Genomic DNA, 21,798 nt, shown 5'->3' with positions numbered 1-21,798 from the left:
GTAGCTGCTGGTTTATCATGCAAAGCACAGTATACTTTTCACTGTATAGAGGATTTATTCCCTGTACTCTAGCTGGCAGCTCACAGGTGAGTAGCTTCCCTCCACATCATTCTGTCCTACATAAGGGTTGGATTCAAACCTTTAGTCATGCTCAAGGCTTACAAAATATATACCGTTTTGCCCATCTTTGCTGCAGAATGTAGGAGAAATTGAAGTTTTATACCAAAAATGCAAATACAGGAACTTAGTTGCCATATGATAACCTGCTACAAATGGTTATCGAGAAATAGAAAGAGAGGAAGAAAATATAAAGGATAAATTCAACTCATCAACACTTGTTACCAGAGAGAGAGAGAGACAGTGAGACAGGCAACATCACTTTAAAACACAAATTACTTCAGTCTCCAGCAGACTTGCACATAAAGTTACAGTAAAAAGCCCCTTCCTTTCTGACATAATTGGAGTGCTGCATCACAATCTACACTTTTTTGTGTGTTGACCTCAGACACCATCTGTTGCTCAATGCTTTGGGCTGTCAGAATGGTCTTTTCACCATTGTACTATCATCTCCCTATGCTTCCTTCGACATCATTTTGACATTACAGTCTGGCCTACACTGATGTGCAGAAATGTCCTCCTTGTGCAGTTAACAATGGAATATATGTACATAAACTTGCATAACCATTGTTTCTGTTTTTAATTCTAATGTAGCATGACTCATTAGATTCCCACTAACAGTATTGTGAGGTTGTGGTGATGAACCAATAGGAAATTGGACAGTGAGATGAGTGGTTACAGGCTACATAAATATTATGACAAATGCTTGAGCCAGGTTCAGTACCTGCTTTTTATCAAATGTAAACATCAATATTATTTCTAATTTCAGTAGCTCCTATCACTATGTCATATATCTGAAATATAGATAAGGGATATAAAACTATATGGATTCACTCAAATATTAGCCACTATAATTTCTTCCATAACAATACTAAAGACCTTTCAAGGCCTCCTGCATATTGTTAGTGGTACATTGAGGGATGGTGATCTCGTTCTATTCTCACATTTAGTCTCACTTCACCTTTTTGTTTTGTTTCCAAAGGGACATGCAACCCCTGCATGCAGGGCCTCCTCAATCAGTCATGTATTCAATGAGCTGTCAGGTCTGGTTCTGGGGAAGGGAGTGTGTGGAAAAACCTCTTCCCATCTTTATTGTGTCTGAATGGCAGCTGGTGGAAGTCATCAGGGGAGATGAGAAATGGCAGCCTTAGGGCAGACTGACAGTAAAATTACTGCTGCTTGCTCATCCCAGCTATTCCCTAAGCATCTCTTCCATTATTTCTTTATTTGTCAGGGGAAGGTGTAGACTAGGAACATGGGGGTACCCTGTACATTGGGTACAATCTGAAAAACAAAATCATAAGAAGAAAATGTTCTGAAGACAGCAGAGCTATGAAAGAATGGTGTTAGTGGGAACAGAAACCGGGGAAACCACAAAGTAATAAACCTGCAAACATTAAACTTTACACAAAGAGCAAATCCAGAGAGAGAGAGGAAAAGGTACATAAACAGTGACAGTAGGAGAAAAGAAAAAGTGTCTGGAAAGGAAAAAAAGGAAGCTCAAATACATGGGAGTCACTTTTAGCTTATAGAAAGTTGAATGCCAAAATATCACAATAAAATGCATACTAGCCTGATTTTTATGTATTGGGCATATAATTGTATGGACAGAATAGGACTTAGGAGACTATTAAGTTCTGTCAGTTCTATTCTATATAGATTTTAACACCAAGTTCATCAGTGTAGTATCTGAGTGCCTTCCAGTAGTGCATTAAGTCACACATCTGTCACATGTTGTTTGTACTCTTATTCTCTTCCCCAGAGAAAGAGACCTGTGTGCAGCAGTGTATCTTATTTTGATAGTGTGTATTTTATTTTAGTTTTTTTTGTAAATATACATGTTGCTATGTGTTTATATTAGAAATGGGAGGTCTAAAATGCATTTTGCTCTTGGAGCAGAAAGTGGCGAGGTTTGTGATGGATCTTTGTTCCTGGGGTAGTTTATTCCACAGTCTTGGACTGCACCCGCAGAAAGTTCTGTCTCCCACGCAGATCGGGGAGTTGAGAGTTATTTTTGAGAATTCCATTGTGCCAGAGGAGTAGAGTTGTTGCTCTTCTGGTGATCTTTTCAATACTCCATGGCCTGGGACTAGGGTGGTTTTACTATAAAGACCGAGACCTTGAACTTGATTTGGTATTTTATGGGAAACTAGTGGAGGACAGGTTTGATGTGCTCACAATAGCCTATGTTTCTGAGGAGATGTGTTGCAGCATTCTGTACTAACTGGCATATCCTAAGTGCTGACAGCTTTATGCTCAGGTATATTACATTGCTGTAATCCATCTGAGAGGAGAGGTGTCAAAGCCATAAAAAACTGAGGCCATGTCTTCATCTCTCAGGATGGGAACAGAGTTTCCTAGCTAAGCAGAGATGGTAGAAAGCATTACTTGTGGATGCTGCTATGCAAAAGCTCAGCATCAGCGAGGAATCCAAAACTATTCCTAAACTACAGATTGAATTGGCCAATTGTGGATATGTATCTTCAGCCAAGAGAGACTGCACCGTGGCTGAAAGCTCTTCAGAATATTTTCCTCTGCCCACCAGCATCACCTCTGTATTGCTTGGTTTTGGGTTCAGCTTCAGTCAGCTGTTCTTCATCCATGAGTTGATTTCATCCCAGCACTGGGCCATATTGATGGTAGTTCTGTGGCTGTTTGTGGTGAAGGATAGGTAGAGCTCTGTATCATTTGCATATTGCTGGCACTTGAGTCCACATTGTTTGACCAGTTCACCTAGTGTTTGCATGTAGATGTTGAAAAGGACTGTATAGATAATTGATCCTTTTGGAACTCCACAAGTGAGGGATCTACTTGTTGGGTATGTCCTTCCCGGAAAGACTCAAACTATTTTAGTGCATTACCCTGAACCTGCCACCTCTCTCAGACAAAAGAGCAGAATCTCAGGGTCAACAATGTTATTGCTGCAGAGAGGCCCAACAGTATGAGACTGGATGTCTGTCCTCTATCAGTTGACAGGAAGAAGTCATCCAGCACTGCCACTAAAATGGTTTTGGTTCTATGTCCTGGTCTGAATCCAAACTGAGCCAGATCTACAGTGTTAGCTTCAGTTAAGTGAACTTGTAGTTGGCTTTTTGCTAGCTTCTCTATGAGTTTGCTCAGAAATGAGATGTTTGACATGGGGTGATAGTTGGCTAGGACAGATGTATCCAGTGTGGGTTTCTTCAGTGTTAATCAGAGTACTGCATTTTTAAAAGAAGGAGGGAAAATTCCTTCTCTGAATGAGACATTGGCAAATTCAATAGGAGTAGTGCCAGTTGTTCACGACTCTCTTTCACAAGCCAGAAAGAGTATAGATCGGATTAATAAGTCTTTGGTCAAGACCCCTTTAGGGTGTCTAAAACTTCTTGATGAGTGAATTTGCTAAACTCCAGAAATGCAGATGGGCTGTTGGCTGGTGGGTATAAGTGGAACAGATCCATGCTCTTTGAGAAGACTTCCTCGATCTTATCAGTGAAGTAGGATGACAGTTGTGCACCAAGTGTGATGAGGTATTCCAATGCAGGTTGAAGGCATTCCAGATTAATTAATCAGTTTACCAGCCTGGTTAGCTCCTTGGAGAAGGATTTGGTATCCTCAGTGGAAGCTGATAGAGAGGTTCTCTTGGACTATAGTATAGCATAGGCTTTGAAGAATTCATTGTTTCATGCTGTTTCAATCAGACTGTGTTTTACACCATTGGTGCTTGAGTTTCTGCCCTTCTCTCTTCATATGTCACAGTATGTCAGGAAACCGAAGGTATCTGTGGGTTAGGGGGGAGGAAGAAGCAGTTTGGGGGCTAGCATGTAAAAGGCTGATAGTGTAGAATGGTAATGATTCACCTAGGCCAGTCCTCGCTTATAGACAGCCTCCCAACCTGAAACAAATACTCACCAGCAGCCGCACACCATACAATATAAACGACTAACCCAGGAACCTATCCTTGTAACAAAGCCCGATGCCAGTTCTGTCCACATATCAATTCAAGTGACACCATCATAGGACCTAATCACATCAGCCACGCCATCAGGGGTTCATTCACCTGCACATCTACCAGTGTGATATATGCCATCATGTGCCAGCAATGCCGCTCTGCCATGTACATTGGCCAAACCGGACAGTCTCTTCGCAAAAGAATAAATGGACACAAATCTGACATCAGGAATCATAACATTCAAAAACCAATGGGAGAACACTTCAACTTCTCTAACCACTCAGTGACAGACTTGAAGGTGGCAGTTTTGCAACAAAAAAACTTCAAAAACAGACTCCAAAGAGAGACTGCTGAACTCAAATTAATATGCAAATTAGACACAATTGACTCAGGCCTTAATAGAGACTGGGAATGGCTGGGTCATGACACTAATTGAATCTATTTCCCTATGTTAAGTTCTCCTCACACCTTCTATGGGTCATCTTAATTATCACTTCAAAAGTTCTTTTTCCCCTGCTGACGATAGCTCATCTCAATTGATTAGACTCTTCCTGTTGGTATGCATACTTCCATCTTTTCATGTTCTCTGTATGTATAAATATTTCCTGTCTGTGTGTTCCATTCTGTGCATCTGAAGAAGTGAGCTGTAGCACACGAAAGCTCGTGCTGAAATAAATTTGTTAGTCTCTAAGGTACCACAAGTACTCTTGTTCTTTTCACCTAGTCCTCGACTCCTCATCCTGTGGATGAGGTGTTGTTGTCCTCTAGCATGCTTTCGTCTCTCCTTGAGTCCATGAATCTTTATGGTGAAATCAGAGTCATTGGTCTTTCTTGTTGCCTGAGTGATGGAAGGTCTCTGACCACTGCCTTAATGATATAATGCTTTGTCCAGGACAGTGGCTGGGTTGTGATGTCTACTATTTTAACATCTAGGCTGAAAATTAGGTCCATGGTGTGACCAGTTGTGTGGGCTGGACCAGAATTGACCTGTGAAATTCTTAGGTAGGCAGATGAGGAGATGAGGTTTTGGCCTTTTGCATCTGTGACCCTGTCAGAATGCACGCTGAAATCTCCCCAGATAGCAAATCCTGTCTTTTTTAAAACGATTTATCAAATTTTGCATAAGTTTGAACATACATTTGCAACCCTACAATTCTGATGGATTAATACCAAGTGTTCTCTTAATCCTCTCTCGCTGGCAGAGCTGGAGAAAGGGAAGGAAAAGGGAGATGGTTGGCAGGCAAAATACTGGTGTCCTGAGTCTTCGTTGATTCTTATACTTCCCCTGAAAAGGCGTAAGACTATCTGTGCATTTCTCTCATTGGGCAGGTGAGAATGAGCCTTGTGTAATAAGCCAAACCAAATTCAATGACTGGATTACTTCCCTCTAAGGTGTCAAGTTACAAAGCTCTTCATCTTCAAAGGTGCATACATTTGTCTGAATACATATCCTAGTTACTACATAGAAACTATTGTGTAATTCTATTTTTGTTTGGAAAAAATGAATGTCTTGTATTATATAATAGTAGTTTTTTTTATTTTATGAATTCAAAATCTCATTATTTGAAGTGCTCTCATCCACTATGCAAGCACAGTAGCAAGTAGAAAAAGTTCTCTGTTATGTTATTGTGATTTTGTTCTCTCAAACATTTAAATAATATATTTCTCATGTCTTGTGAGCATGAATGTAATAGTTCTTGCAAAGTTGATCAACAGTCTTTTCAGCTTCTTGGATAATTTATATAAATATTGTATATGAAGTAAGCAACTATAAAAAGCTTAATAAAGTCAGAAAAAAATGTAAATACACACAAACACAGTAACCCCTCCACATTTAAAATAAACAGCCCAGTAACATGCGACTAAATTCTGTCCTCAGGTATGCACATGCATATCCCATTGACTTTAGTAGGCATTCTATAAGCATGAAGTTTAATTTCAATTTTTTAGACTGACTAATAAGTATTGTAATTCACCACTACCATAACTCCGCTAAAGACCCAACATGTTTTTAAAATTGCATATACTACTCTAAAAATACTTCATCTGCCACTAAGATGCAGCAGCCTCTAGGGTGAAACATGGCACCTAAGTAGTAGAACCAGAATAACTTTTGTTGTCATTGGTCATTGGTATGGTGTTCATACATAATTACTTATGAAATTTAAACATATATTATATGGGTAGTGATGCAACAGATAATCAGTTTGGTTTCACCCCTTACACATTCTGGCTATTTTGGTGGTATTCATATTCAGGCAAATATTAAGTGGAATAGTAATTGAGTGCCAAATACCTAAAACGGCCTCCGTCAAATGTCAGTGGCATCTTAAGTACACTTGGTTTGCATCCTGCCACTCTCACACTGTGCTGAGATCCTACCTCATTTTATATGCAGGGCTTACATTATTCTGTGCCAATATAAGGGGGGTGATGAGACTGAACTGGATAAAATAAGAACCAGCCTTATCATTTCATTGCCTTGGAAACTGAAGTTAACCGTATCTGAGATTAGAGAAATGTAATCTCACTCAGATTGCTTTTGGATCCTGGGGCTGGAGGCTAGGCAACAAGAGGGAGAGGTGAAACTTCCTGAACCTTCTGTTACTTCCTTCTCACTTTCAAATACTCAGTTCTGACCTTTTTTTTTAATATAAAGACTGGAGGAAAGTGTGTTTCTGTAGTCCATCATACACCACTCCGTTAATCAGCCAAAGGAGGTTACCGGACAGCAATGCTGGGAAGGAGATCTTTCCTCACAGGAGATCAGTGATCTATACAGCTAGACCTTGTTGATTGGGGAAGCTCAGGATTCAATTTGCGGACTCTTATTTTCTGTGCTAGAAGTTCATATTTTCCCAGAATAGGGGTCTAGATCAATACTAGGCATTGGATTGGGGCTCTTCCATTTTAGAAATCAGTGTAACTGATTGCTATAACACAACATGGCAAACATCAGGGTTTGATAAAAAGTGATTCTGTTTAACTAGGCTTTTAATTAGTTCGTTTATCAATTAGTTACCATTATGAAAAACACAGAGAGGGGGGTATTCTGTGTGAATAATTGTGCAGTGTTTTTACTGAGTCATCCAGAAGGGTGACTCAAACATGTCATTGTTTTGTTTTGTATATTAACTGTACTGTTGTGGGATACTGTGGTGGTAAATACAGTGCAAGCGACTGAATAGTCATCACACAGACTATTTGTTGTGTGATAGCACTGAGTTTGTTTGTTTCTGCTTTTGTATGTGTATGTGAGAGAGAGACTGTATACATGAGAACACACAGATTCAGCACTGATGTGTTGCTAGTATTTTAACAAGGGATTCCCACAACATTTTTTACCTCAGCCTGTGTCTCTCTTCTTCCCCCACAACCCAGTGCTTTTCTGGCAACTCTACTCCGCTGAGCCACTTGCTGGCTTTTATAATTGACCTTGGACAATCAGTCTCAGCTGGGAGGGGGCTGATCCCTCATAGGTGAGGCAGGACCTAGCTAACGTTAAAGGGCCAGCCATGTACACTAGCTTTCTCATAACTATAACCAAGGAGAAAAGGCAGCATAACTTGACAAATTTATAAGTGCATTTTGCTGAAATATTCTTTGTTCTTGAAAAATATACTGAGTACTCCACATGTTCAGACAGCCCATGGAGAAATGAAGATCTTGTAGTGGGTGTTCATTTTATACTCACCTTGTAATGTGGTGGTGGTTTGTTTTTTTTGGAAGGGAGGCGGTGCTCTATGGGAGTTGGATATGTGGTGTGTGTGTGGGGGAACTTATATTTGACGCAATCTGGTGCATTTTTAAAAAAATCAGAAATATTTTATGAGCTCTATGGCTATGTCATCTCTGGCTTGGTAATATCCAGAGAATTAGGGAAATTACCCTAACCCTACCATCCGCTAGTGGCAGGATTTTAAGAAGGGGCTGCTCTGAAACCACAAGAGTTTACCTCCAACACAACGCCAAGATGCTGAAATTAAACTTTGTGTCCAATAAAAACACACTATCTTATAGTTTATTTTTCCATTATGTTGCATGATGAATATTTAGCTGAGTACAAATGATTTCATCACCATGTATTATTCTCTACAGATCCCTTAGCTGAGTTGTAATAAATGTCAAAAATTGCTCCTTTTGTTTTAGCATCCTTGTATCAGCTTAGTGAAAACCTATTACACCACCATTAAGAAAAACATATGCTCTAAGGATGGAATTTTGACATGTCTGTCACTTAATCTCATTTGAAAATTTCACCCTAAATAAACTAACTCCATTTATAATGCACATCATCAGAATTATGAGTGAACCAGCAAGTGTTATCATATACATTTTGACTCTGAATGTGTTAAAAAGAGGGGCGAGGGGAAGCTTTTCACAGAAGCTGTCATAGTAACACTTATTTCACAAGCTATAATTTGACACATGAACTGAAATTCTTTCTGATTCTTGCAAAGATCATTGAGTGAATGTTTGTGTTTGTGTTTCAGGAGCTGCAGTTTGAGAGACTGACTCGAGAACTTGAGGCTGAACGCCAGATTGTAGCCAGCCAACTGGAGAGATGTAAGCTTGGATCAGACACTGGAAGCATGAGCAGCATTAGGTACTGTACGAATTGCTCATTTGTCTGTCATTGTAATGAATTGCCATTGATAATAAATTGTATTGATCATCTTCTTGTGACAAATTACACACCAGAGAATGTGTGCTTTTGGTAGACTGCTGAAAATTTATATTAAGTGACCTGATTTTTTATTTTCATCTGATATGACAAGATGATGAATCTATGGCATGCTTTGGTGGTAGAATTTTCAGCACCAAAACTGTAGGGGCATTGAAATGAAGTAATTGCTATAATCAGTTGAAGTAATTTTTTTATTGGATTGGAAATCTGAAGAACTGGGGTGACATCTTGGCCCCACTAAAGTCAATGACTCTTATTTTCTTCTGTAAAGCCAAGATTTTACCTTCAGACTGTGGTGACTATGAAATCTATATGCTTCAGACAATGATCTTAAAGTTGAAAATCCAGGTCAGTTTCCAGCCAAGACATTTTACTCCACATGCACAAGCACACATGTGTAATTACACAAACATATGTGTTTTCTGACCATCCACGCACCCCACATTCTCCAAGTTCAACAATCAGTTTAAAATATTTAACATATTATTTGAAATATATATAGAATTTCAGTGGGCTTTTCAGAAGTCACTGTCCTGTAACATCAATACATAATTATACAAATGTCAATTTCCTTTTTAAGCCTTTGTTTGCATGTGCTCTATTATAGCAAAGTTATTAGATACATTACATAATTTTCATTCAGAAGTTCAGTATAAGTAATTACAACCATAAATTGGCATATCGAAATTAGAGTGTTTTGACACACATTCGATTAGGGTTGAACCTATTTTTTAGAAGAGTAATCTTAGTAGAAGAAACTTGGTTTAGGTTATTGGTGTTAAATGCCTTATACTTCAAACCCTTTCTCATGTGAGTAATCCCAGTGAACTCTTTAGGATTATTTATGTTAAAGTTTTGTAGAGTTGGGCCTCTACATGGCTTAAGGTAACAAAGGGTAGGTTCTTTCAGTTTTCTCTCTCTCTCTCTCTCGCACACGTGCACTCATACACACCTATGATTTATTAGCTTGAATTATTTTGAAGTATAAAGAAGACATCATTTCTGATAGTCTGTGTTCACATACATTTCAACAGAAAACCAGTTCTACAAACTGCTAAACGGTAATTTTGTCAAAAATTATTCTAGATCCAGATGCGGATCTACTTCACTATCCATGAACCAAAATGATAAGGCTAATATCTGTTTAATACAAAAGACCAAGCATGACACTTCATTCTGTTTTGAATTTTGTTAGACTTTACCAGAAAAGGTTCAGAAAAATCCTTTACTGAAAAAATCCTATTCCTCTATTCAAGTAATTCAAATTACACCTCAGTCAAGAAGATGGTTGTTTTGCAGGGAACATAGGAAGCCTCTGAAATCATTTATTAATAAAATGCTAAAGGGGCTAAAGTCTAGCAATTCAGTTAAAATAACAATAAAAAGTCTCTCACCAATTAAGTTGAGTCAAGAAGTGAGGTTGACATTAAACAAGGATTCCTTATCAGTAAGCATTTTGATCTTTTTTCTAATGGTTAAAGTGTCTTGTTTATATTCCAAAACAACTCTTCTCAAGGTCAAAGCCCAATTTTAGCCCAGTAATTTCAATTATAGAAAGCCACATTCATTCAAAATGAAATATCTGAAAAGTTTAAGTATGCTAGTATTTGGTTTCAGGAAAACTATTTAAACTACATTGAAAGAATTACCGTAACTCTTTGCGTAAGGTTGTAGTTATGTTCCTGAAAAATGCGACTTTAAGCGAAATGATGTTAAGCAAATCCAATTTCCTCATAAGAATTAATGTAAATAGGGGGGATTAGGTTCCAGGAACATTTTTGTAACCAGACAAAAAAAACTAAAAACAATTTAGTACTGTACACAGTGATGATGATTGTGAAGCTTGTTTGAGATAGTGAAGAAGAGGGTGGGATATTTCCCAGGGAATGCCTTGCTGCTAAATGATGAACTAGCATTCAGCTGAGCCCTCAAGAGTTAACACGTTGTTAATGTAGCCTCACACTCCACAAGGCAGCAGGAATGGAGAGAAGAAAGCATGGCAGATAGAGACAGAGACACACACTCTGTGTGTGGGAGAGAGAGAGAGAGATGCACATTGCCCCTTTGAGTACACTGACCCCACTCTAAGTAAATTGCCTTTTTAAGTATATCAGGAAGTTGAGACAGCAGCTGCACCCAGCAAGCTCCCTACATCCTGAGACCTGTCCTGTCTCCACCCTGCTCTATATGGAGAAGGGGTAAGCAGGTGGCAGGAGCAGGGGGAAGGGGGGCACCTTGACATTAGCCCTCCTCTTTCCCCCGCCCTGCACAGCAAGCAAGAGGCTCCCGGAAGCAGCTCCAAGGCAGAGGGCAGGAGCAGCACATGGCAGTGGAGGGAGGGGCAGCTGAACTGCCGGCAATTGATAGCTTGCTGGGCGGCTGCCGCACAGGGAACTTAGGGGAGCGAGAAGCTGATAGGGGGGCTGCCGGTCCACCCTGGTTCCAAGCCCCTACCAGCTAGCTGCAATGGGCTGCTCTTCCTGCAAGCAGTGGACAAAGCAAGTGGCTGCCAAATGACGTTACAAGGGAGCATTGTGCAACTTTAAATGAGCATGTTCTTTACTTGATCAGCAACGTAACAACAAAACAACATTAACTGGGATGACAAAGTGAGGAGTTACTGTACATTATTTTCTAAGTTTTCCAGACAATCGCCATATTAAATAAAGAATCCTCTGGTTTCTATGATTGATTGGAGATGGGGGAAGGGTTAAGTCATGCTTCTTGGTTTATCAACAGCCCCCAGGTTATTTAAAAATCTCTAAAAGAAACTGTTCAATCTTTTAAGGAGTTTGGGAATGAGATTGTTGATTTGTTTCAGGAAAATGTTAATAGCTGCACCAACTCAAGAGATTTCATCTAAAATGTTTTCAACATTTGTCACTGGCCCGAGATACCTTTTACTTACCAAAATTTAGAGTTTCTGGGTTCTAGAATATTTAAAAAAAAATTGAAATTGCATGGTCCAAAGCAGGCAGTTAATAGGTTAACATCAAATCAAGCTTTTCAGAATTAGCACATTCATATGAAATTAAACAATAATCTAGACCGTGGCATTGTATCTTTCTTGTTTTTATTTGGAGGACTTAATAAAAGTATTTAAATTTCTTAGTTCTAACTTTAAAAAAAATAGAATTCCTTCTTTCCAAGTCAAGTCAAACATTAAATGGTGTAAGTGAGGGTGAAGTTCACACTCACTGATAATTCATCCATATTTCAGTTTGTCCTTCTAGTTTCTATCACAGTTTAAAGAGAGGCATCAAAATCTGGGTAGGGAGAATTGCTACATTAAATAAAATACAGTGCAATCATACATGCCACAAAACGATAACATTATAGTGTTTGGTCTAGCAAGGGGTCATAATCTCTAGAAGGAGGCTTGCTTAAAATACTGCCTTTTAATATCTACTATTCTGCAAAGAGAGAAATGCTTTTCACATCATAATTGCTCTTTCAGTATAATGTGATTTCAATAATTTAGTTTATATGTCACCTTTTTGTTTTGTTTATTCAAACCCTAAGAGCAAATTTGTAAAGAAACAGACTGAAACTGATTCCATTCTGTATGTAATGGTCTTCAAGACTGATGGTCATCATTAACTCAGATGTTAATAGATTTTTACTTGAATTAGAGGTGAAGATACTACACACTACTGAAATCCCACCAGGGATTCTTCTCCTGTAGATTTGCTGTTAATGCAGTGACTTCTACAGCTATAATGATGCTCTGAGCAGTTAGCAGGTTTTCAAAACAAAGTAATGAAAATTAATTTCAAAGTGTCTCAAATCTTCAATACTCAAATCATTTGAAGTAAATTCTTGGGCTTGGTGAATAAATGATAAATGCTATAAGGAAGCTGATGGATTATAGATTTGGGTTGGGATAGGATTAATGCTTTTATAAAAGTATCTACAATTAACATTTTATAAGCTCACATTAACATGTACCTTTTTTTGGTGATACTCTTTTAAACAGTATCTTTAGGGCATTCATAATTTTGGCATTGACTGACAGGGGAAAACTATGGTGGTAAGGACAATTTCAAGGAGCTGATTGAAGTCCTGAGCTACATGAACTGTTTCCACTCCATGAATGTTTTACATGTGGAATAAACAGGAAAGTTTCCTGTTTACAAATAATTGCATTTTCTTTTTGTTACTATTGTGATTAGGTTATGACAAATGCTATTTTTAGCCCAGGAAAATGTGAAATATATGGATCCAGAATAATCCACTTAGACTCATGTGCATTTTTGCCATGCTATCACCGAGCATGAAAGGCGGGCTCAGCTGCCTCCAAGACACCAACCCTCTTTTAGAATACAATGTGGCAGCTGCTTTATGGGACTGATGTTTATGCTGAGGAAAAGGGAGGAGACTGGGTGGGACAGTGGAAGGAGCAGGCAGGTCAGCGTGGGACCCAGGGAAAGGCTTGTGATGCAAGTTACCCCCTCTCCAGTGCAACAAAGAATACTTGGTAAAGCCCATACAGCCCAATGTCTCTCTTATATTTTCTACAGAGCCCTTTCCTGAGCGTCACTTTCCCTATCTGTAAATTGGGGACAATTTCCTTTATGAAGCACTCTGAGATCTGTAGGTGAAAATTGTTATAGAAGTCCTGACTTTTATTATTTTATGTCAGTAAAAGGAAACAGTCCTTAGCACAATATGCCTCTATCATAGCAGTAAGCAGGAGGCCTGACGTGGGCTTCTGGGCAACTGGACATTTACCAGAGAGTCAGCCTCCTAGAATGCCACAGGAAGGAGGGCCCAGATGAACCCTTCATAGTCATCAACAGAATCATCTTTGGTGGGTTCACTAGCACTCCAACAACTCCCTACTGAGTCCCCTTGCACTTTCTCTGCTCAGCTCTTCATAGAAGGCAATGTAGTAACCATCCCTCTCCACTGCCACTGATCACAGCACTTGGATCTTTTCCCTGCAAGACCTGGTGCCTTTCCTTTTGTCCACAAATAAGGCTGGCTCTCTAGCACTCTGTCTGACTAAAAAAAAAATAAATTGCTAGTGGGAGGGAGAGGACAGAGCCATGCTGTGTATGTAGAAAGTGCTGCGAGGTGGAGTGAAGGAGGAAATGGAGAAGGAGCAGACACTGCAGATTGCAGGACCCACAAACACACACTCACACAGACCCACACAAACACATCCAATACTAGAGCGAAGCACAAAAGGAGAATACAAAGATGAGGAGGGTGGAGATGGGTAGGAGCCTTGTATGTGGGAAGAAACGGGAATAAAAGAGGAGCGAAGGAGGTACAGAGATGGGTAGGGGTTACAGGAGATAACAACAAGAGTAGGAGTGAAAGCAGTGGTTAAAAGCTTGCAAGGAAAGAGGGTGGGACACTGGAAATGGAAGGGGTAGAATCAATATAATTCTGAAATTCACCTCCCTACCCCCCAAAGTTTCAAATTCCCACATTGACAAAAATCTGAGAAGGAAAGGGAGATCACCCTGTACAGATAATAGTGAAACAAAGAGAACTGTAGAAACAAAGAAAACTTCAAGCTAGTAATTAAAAAAAATTGCTATAAATCCGCTGTGTGGGTTAATTTCAGCATCGTTTTCTTTATTTGGTATGTTCTCAATTTTTTCTATAGCCAGTTGGGTTAAAGCATTTTTTTTTCAACCACTGGTAAAAATCTATATGCACCCCATTCCCCAGCAATAATGTTCCTTGTGATCAAATATTTGTGAGCTAGAAAAGCAGTAGAGAATTACAGCTATTATGGTATTGTGTGTTTAAGTAAACTCCTTGACATTTTTGCAATAGGATACCATTTGTTGTACAGCGTTTTCAAAATGTACTTGAGGGATAAAGGTAGGCTCACAGTAGAGGTGGTAATGCAATTCCCAGGTAGATGAATTATGAAGCCTCAAATAGAGCAGAATGAAATCTTGAGAGAAAGAGTGAGTGCATTCTATGCGCCTTTTTTATAGTATTTAAAGTATTCTAAATATATGAAACAAGTCTTTTTTAAACTGTCACTTGCTTCCAAAATCATACTTAAACAAGTGTAAAAAGAAGTAAAATCCCTTTTGCTGTGGATCTGTTTCTGAAAGCCAGGGTTTTGACAAAGCTGAATAACTCTTTTAAATTAAATAATTTAGTTAACACTGAATCCTTCTAGTTAAAAAAATCTACTTTTAATCTCCAAAGATAAAACATTATTTTTCTTTAAAGAGTATCTGGCAGAAATGAGTCAAAATCAGAAATTACAATTTTTGCTGATGTTTATATGCCTGCAGCTTGAAAGTTAAAAAATATTTTAAAAACTCACTTTTAAAATTAGGTTTTTTTACCAAAAAAAGAAGTGAGTACATGCAGATTTCTGCAATGATGTCACCCTTTTCTGAAGTCAGTTTAGTCCATTATTCAGCAGATCTTTCTGATCATGAAGAAATAATCAAACTGGACTGATTGTAATCAGCATATTTTAATACTGTGAACATTTTCATTATTTTTTACACTTTGAAATAATTATCTCAAACGATTTAAAGGGATTTTTGTTTTCTTTCTTTTTAATCTTGTCTGTTCCTTGGGGATTGAGCACCCAACACCAAGGCATACCAGCAGCTGAGTGTATGCCTACTTTTGAATTTTGATCATGGTCTTTAAAAAAGTCTGGAGAAGGGCAAACTTAGTACTTTGCTTTTATTGGGGAACATGACATTCTCATCAGCGAACTAAGGAAATGTGGTCTAGATGAAACTATGTAAGGTAAATGCAAAACTGGTTAAACCTGTACTCAGAGTAGTTATTGATAGTTCGCTGTCAAACTAGGAGTACATACCTAGTGGAGTCCCACAGGGGTCTGTCCTGGGTCCTGTTATTATTCAGTATTTTCATTAATTACTCGGTCAGTAAAGTGTAAACTATATTTTAAAAAAAAGTAGGGATGACACCAAGCTGAGAGGGGGTGCTAGCACTTTGGAGGACAGGATTAGAATTCAAAACAGCTTTGACAAATTGGATAATTGGTCTGAAATCAACAAATTGAAAATCAATGAAGATAAGTGCAAAGCATGCACTTAGAAAGGAAGAAAATCAAATGCATAACTACAAAATAGGGTATAACTGGCTAAGCAGTAATTCTGCAGCAAAGGATTTGGAAGGTTATAGTAGATCACTGCTTGAATATGAGTCAATGTGATGCAGTTGCAAAACAAGTTTATATTGTTTTACGGTGTATTAAAGGGAAAGTTGATGTCAGATATGAGAACTGTCCTGCTCTACTCGGCACTGGTGAGACCTCAGTTGGAATACTGTGTCTGGTTTTGGGCACCATATTTACAGATAGGGGGCAAATTGGAGGGAGTCCAGAGGACAGCAACAACAACAAAAAATGGTTTAAAAAACATATGAGGAAAGGCTTTAAGAAAAAAGACATTAAAAAAAAAAGACTGAGTGAGAAGAGAAGACTAGATGGAGGGACCTGGCAACAGAATCCAAATATATTAAGGGCTGTTACAAAGAGGATGGTGATCAATTGTTCTCTGAAAATAGAACAAGAATTAATGAGCTTAATCTGCAGCAAGGGAGATTTAGGATAGGTATTAGAGGAAAAAAATCTATCTATAAAGATAGTTAAACACTGGAATAATTTTCCAAGGGAGGGATGATCTAGGTGTACCTGGTCCTGCCTCAGCACAGGAGACTGGACTAGGTGAGATCGCAAGGTCCCTTCTAGCCCTATATTTTATGATTCCATTATTAACACACATGAATGTACACTACTGTAAATTCTAATATACACACTAACAAATATTTGCTCCAGGGCATAAATTTTTTTGCTAATTTTATAGAAATCTGTTGCCTAGGGTTAAACACAACCAACAATGTTTCTGTCCTGTACACCCTAAATTAATAATCAAATTAGTTAACATGTTAAAATATTACTATCAGTTGAGGTGTGGACATAGCCTATCAGAGCATACTTTTTTAGAAATAGTTGAATTATTCAATCTCTGCATAAGCTGTTGATACAGGAGTTGATATCTCCAGTGGTGACCTGTTCAGTGTGTTATCAGAACTAACCCAGTCAGTACCCTGGACAGAGCATTTGTCACTTTAGAGCCAGACTTGTCAGTGACCTTCCTGGCTACCTACTCTGTGTCAGAGTTTTAGCAGCTGCCGTGTCCGTCAGTCACAACCTAAACGGGAAGCCAGTCACAGTGTGAGTTGTCTCCGAAAACCTATTCTTCTTACCTTACATGTATTATCATGCCTTGATGCGACATCTTAACACAACAATCTGCATCTGGGATATCTGACAAACAAGAAGAGAATGAACAAAAAGATTCCTCAACCCTGTGAACATAACTGTAAATTGTATTTATTGATGAGGTATGCAATTCATTTAGACCCAAATGGACATCACCCTAATAGTGATTTCATTGTTTCTTCTTATAAATAATATAAGCATGTGTTCTTGAAACTGCAGATTTAGGAAACGTACTGGCTAAAGAAACATAATTTGTAGCCTCATTTTTGTATCTTGTTCTCATTTTGAGTGTAATTCACACATTTGGGCCTTGGCAGGTTGAAAGTTATGCCTACAGCTCAACTGTGAAGCACCATGTGGTTATGATTTGGATCAATACGTACATGCAAAAATCAATTACAGGCATGGACAAACTCAGCTCTTTATCTGTGCTCTTTGCTGAGCTTGGTTTGTTTTCTCTAGATACAGTTTTATACCCATATTATAAGCAAGCTGTTCAACTGAAAAACTAAAATGGAAATATTAAGAAAACTCTTAGGACTAAACTCTGTCCTTGGATGCATGTTTAGCTCCATTTGCCTTAAGTGAGAGCTGCATAGCCACCTGAGGATGTCATTTGAATGGAAGGGCGGATGCCTTTCTCCTCAAGTTTATTGCACAAATCTTCCTAAGCAAATGATCAACTTATTTTTCTTTTATCTTGAGTTTTCTATAGATATTTCCTGAGTATTGTAACATTATTACAAGTAATTTTTTTTTAAATCATTGCATAGATAAAGTAAATTTTTATTGAAAAAAATGTATAGAAAATGAGAAATATGTTGTTGTTTCGGGCTTAAAGAAGCCAGAAGCATTTATATTTGTATATGAATCAGGGTTTCTGCATTTCACAGTAGCATATGTATCATCTGATTTCAGTGGCTTCAGTGGAAATAATTTCTGTTAAGCATATACTCTAGTGTATAGTATCCTAGCCCATGTCTACATTGCATATTTGCCTCTTTTGGAGATGCATAGGTTGTACCATTTGTTTACTGGGAAAAATTTTGATTCACTGAAGAATGTATAAATTTTGTAACCACTGAAAAATTGTTGAGGTAATTGTGCAGGAGATCAAATTTTGATAGCTAAATCCTTAAGGTCCGTGATTTCTGGAAAAATAATCAAGTATAGGTGCAATACATTGTAACCTATGTAGTGAGCAGTGATTTTTGTGTGTGCATTGCTTACAGTTAAAACAAACAAAAAGACATAAAAATTAGCCATTTGAGAAGGAAACTTTCTGGATAACAAATGTGGATAACCAATCTAATTTATATCAGAATTGCACAAGCATATGCTAAAGGCTAGCTACTGATTTTTAAACATATATTTAGGTACTAGCAATGTGCATAAATGAATTACAATATTTTAATGTTATATTTTCAACAAAAAATAGTTTTTTTCAACTAGTATTAGATTCTGAACATGCTAAATGACAAGATAAAATGTGTTGAAAAATACTTTAAAATTAAACTGTGATAAGAAATGTAAACAAACCTAAATATGATATGCTGACAGCAATCTTTGAATCTATGACAAAAAATATTAGTAGCTTCAGATAGTGGTGTGGTTTTTTTTAGTTACAATAGGGATAGCATACCAAGAATATGCTCTCCATTTTTCTCTCTGGGGACTTTTACTACGAGACTGTAACAACAAAAACAAAACCCAGAGAAGAAGCATCATTAGGAATAAATTCAGGGAAAAAAAAGATGGGCTGCATAAGAGACAATCTCTAAACTGTAAATGGTGTATTGCTTTTAGATAGCATTGGGCAATAAAATCTAGAAACATCTGTAATTATTAGGACAATCCTTTTACAAATGGAGACATAAAACACTTACTGTCCCAGTGGGGTGTTCCATGTAGCTAAATCAGTTTCTATGTAAATCTATGGCTTTCTTTTGCTTTTTATCAGATGACCTAGTTATTTTTTGTTTCTGTTTCTACTCTCAGCTTCATATGAGTTTACTCTGCCCTTAAAATACATATTTTTTCCTGTTTTTGGTGTCCTAAAGTTTAAATAAGAAAATGTATACATAGGAACAAAAAAGAGTCAGTTTAGAGACCTAGGAATAGGACTATTGGATCAGACCAGTGCTCCAACTAGCCCAATATCTTGTTTCTGACAGTGATCAGTATTAGATGCTTTGGAGAAAGGTACAAAATACACCTGCAGCTGGTACTTAGGAAGAAACTTTCCCTATAGGCAGGTTATTCTATAATTCCATTGGTTAGAACTTGGCTTATGCCCTGAAGCATAACAGTTTATACCCTGTCTAAAATCTTCTGAAAGTTGATCCTAGTTATAGAGGTTCTTATTATTACAAATGAATATCTAATTCTTTTTTTAAAAAAAATCCTATCCTGCCAAACTCTTCACCTCTGTGTTGTCTTAAGGCAGTGGGTCTCAAACTTTTTTACTGGCGACCCCTTTCACATCACAAGCCTCTGAGTGTGACCCCTCCCCCCAATAAATTAAACACACTTTTAAATATATTTAACACCATTCTAAATGCTGGAAGCAAAGCGGGGTTTGGGGTGGAGGCTTACAACCTATGACCCCCCATGTAATAACCTCATGACCCCCTAAGGGGTCCCAACCCCCAGTTTGAGAACCCTTGTCTTAAGGCAATATATTCACTGCCACTGAATGTCGTGGAAGGAGTGCCACTTAAGTGTCCTCACTGCATTTGGATTGTGAGGGAAGGGAAAAGGGGGTCTTCAGTGAGTGGAGTCAATGAGGGAACAGGAAGTGGGTAGATGAGGTGGAGCATTGACCCACCCTGTGCATTGGGCAGACAGGAGATGTTTATGCACTGCATTCCAGAAGAAACTCTCTCTCTCTCTCTCTCTCTCAGCAGGCAGTCAAGCTAGTTGCTGGTGCCTCCTTGTGGCAGGTGTGCAGGTACTTGTTACAGAAGGAATAGGGTTCTCTAAGGGTATGTCCAGACTACCCGCCGTATCGGCAGGTAGTGATCGGTTTATCGGGGATTGATATATCGCGTCTCATCTAGACCCGATATATCGATCCCAGAACGCGCTCCCCGTCGACTCGGGAACTCCACCGGAGCGAGTGGTGGTAGCGGAGTCAGTGGGGGAGCCACGGACATCGATCCCGCGTGGTGAGGACGGGAGGTAAGTCAGAAGATACTTCAACTTCACCGTAGCTGAAGTTGTGCATCTTACATCGACACTGTCATGGTATAATTCCCCACTCTGAACCTTAGCGTCCAAGAGACGGGGTACCAGCATGAATTCCTCTAAGCTCAATTACCAGCTTAGAACCTGTAGTGCTGCCACCAACCAGGAATTCCAGTGCCTGGTACACTCTGGTCCCCCCAAAACCTTGCCTGGGGACCCCCAAGACCCAGACCCTCTGGATCTTAACACAAGGAAAGTAAACCCTTTCCCTCACCGTTGCCTCTCCCAGGCTTCCCCTCCTTGTGTGCATCTGAGGAAGTGGGTATTCACCCACGAAAGCTCATGCTCCAAAACGTCTGTTAGTCTATAAGGTGCCACAGGATTCTTTGCTGCCTGAGAGAGAAAGTAATCCTAACACAGAGAGAAAATTAACCTTTCTCTCCCCCTTCCCTCCTTTCTCCCCACCAATTCCCTGGTGGATCCAGACCCAGTCCCCTGGGGTCTCACCAGAATAGAAAAACAATCAGGTTCTTAAACAAGAAAAGCTTTTAATTAAAGAGAGAAAAAACAGTGAAAATTATCTTTATAAATTTAAAAAATGGAATAGGTACAGGGTCTTTCAGCTATAGATACTGGGAATACCCTCCCAGCCTAAGTATACAAGTACAAATTAAAATCTTTTCAGCAAAATACCAATTTGAACTTCTTTCAGCCAAATACACATTTGAACTCCTTCCAACCAAATACACATTTATAAATAAAGAAAACAAACATAAGCCTAACTCGCTTTATCTACCTAGTACTCACTATTCTGAACTTATAAGAGCCTGTATCGGAGAGATTGGAGAGAAACCTGGTTGCACGTCTGGTCCCTCTGAGCCCCCAGAGTGAACAACAACCAAAAACTAACAGCAGACACAAAAACTTCCCTCCCTCAAGATTTGAAAGTATCCTGTCCCCTGATTGGTCCTCTGGTCAGGTGACAGCCAGGCTCACTGTTCTTGTTAACCCTTTCCAGGCAAAAGAGATATGAAGTACTTCTGTTCTATTAACTCTTACTTATCTGTTTATGACAGACACACTCCCCCCCGCCCCCTGAGTGTAGACCAGGCCTATTAAACACAAGTTGGAAGTGGATTTAGGGAAAGCCATCTCCTGAGAAAGCTGGGAAAAGCAGGGGTTGGGGCTCCTGAAGTCTGGTACAGACGGGAGACATCCCCTCCGCCTCCTTTTTTAAGTGAATAAAGTTGCAGCTTAATTAAACCATGCCCATTGTATGTTGTCTTTCTTCCTGTGTAGCTCTGACAATACATTTCACAGGCTAAATGTGTGCTTTGTGGAAAAAAAAAATTCCTGTTATCACTTTTAAATTTACTCCCTGTCAGTTAAACCACCTATTGAATGGTCTGTTTTTGTTAGGGTGACCAGACAAGAAGTGTGAAAAATTGGGACGGGGGTGGGGGGAAGTAATAGGAGCCTGTATAAGAAAAAGACCCAAACATCGGGACTGTCCCTATAAAATCGGGTCATCTGGTCATCCTAGTTTTTGTGGTCATCTGTGCATGCACATGCACACAAATGTGGGAATCAATAGGAGCTGTAGAGTCTAGGGCAGAATTTGACCCAAAGTGGTAG

At 38.9% G+C, this 21,798-nt stretch overlaps 1 protein-coding gene across 8 annotated transcripts in view; it reads left to right on the top strand.

The window, feature by feature from the left end:
* The window catches only part of CTNND2 (catenin delta 2), a 1,245,479-nt gene that overhangs the window by 489,240 nt on the left and 734,441 nt on the right, over positions 1 to 21,798 (top strand). For all 8 annotated transcript variants that reach the window (XM_050937394.1, XM_050937393.1, XM_050937390.1 and 5 more), the window contains one exon: positions 8,542 to 8,654. In XM_050937394.1, the coding sequence (XP_050793351.1) occupies positions 8,641 to 8,654 (14 nt within the window). In that variant the 5' untranslated portion in view covers positions 8,542 to 8,640. The remainder of the gene's footprint in view (positions 1 to 8,541; positions 8,655 to 21,798) is intronic.

This window comes from Gopherus flavomarginatus, chromosome 2 (genome assembly GCF_025201925.1).
Source record: "Gopherus flavomarginatus isolate rGopFla2 chromosome 2, rGopFla2.mat.asm, whole genome shotgun sequence".
In the NCBI taxonomy this organism is placed as follows: Eukaryota; Metazoa; Chordata; order Testudines; family Testudinidae; genus Gopherus; species Gopherus flavomarginatus.
The sequence above is the reverse complement of the archived record's forward strand: the minus strand, read 5'-3'. Positions and strand labels throughout refer to the sequence as shown.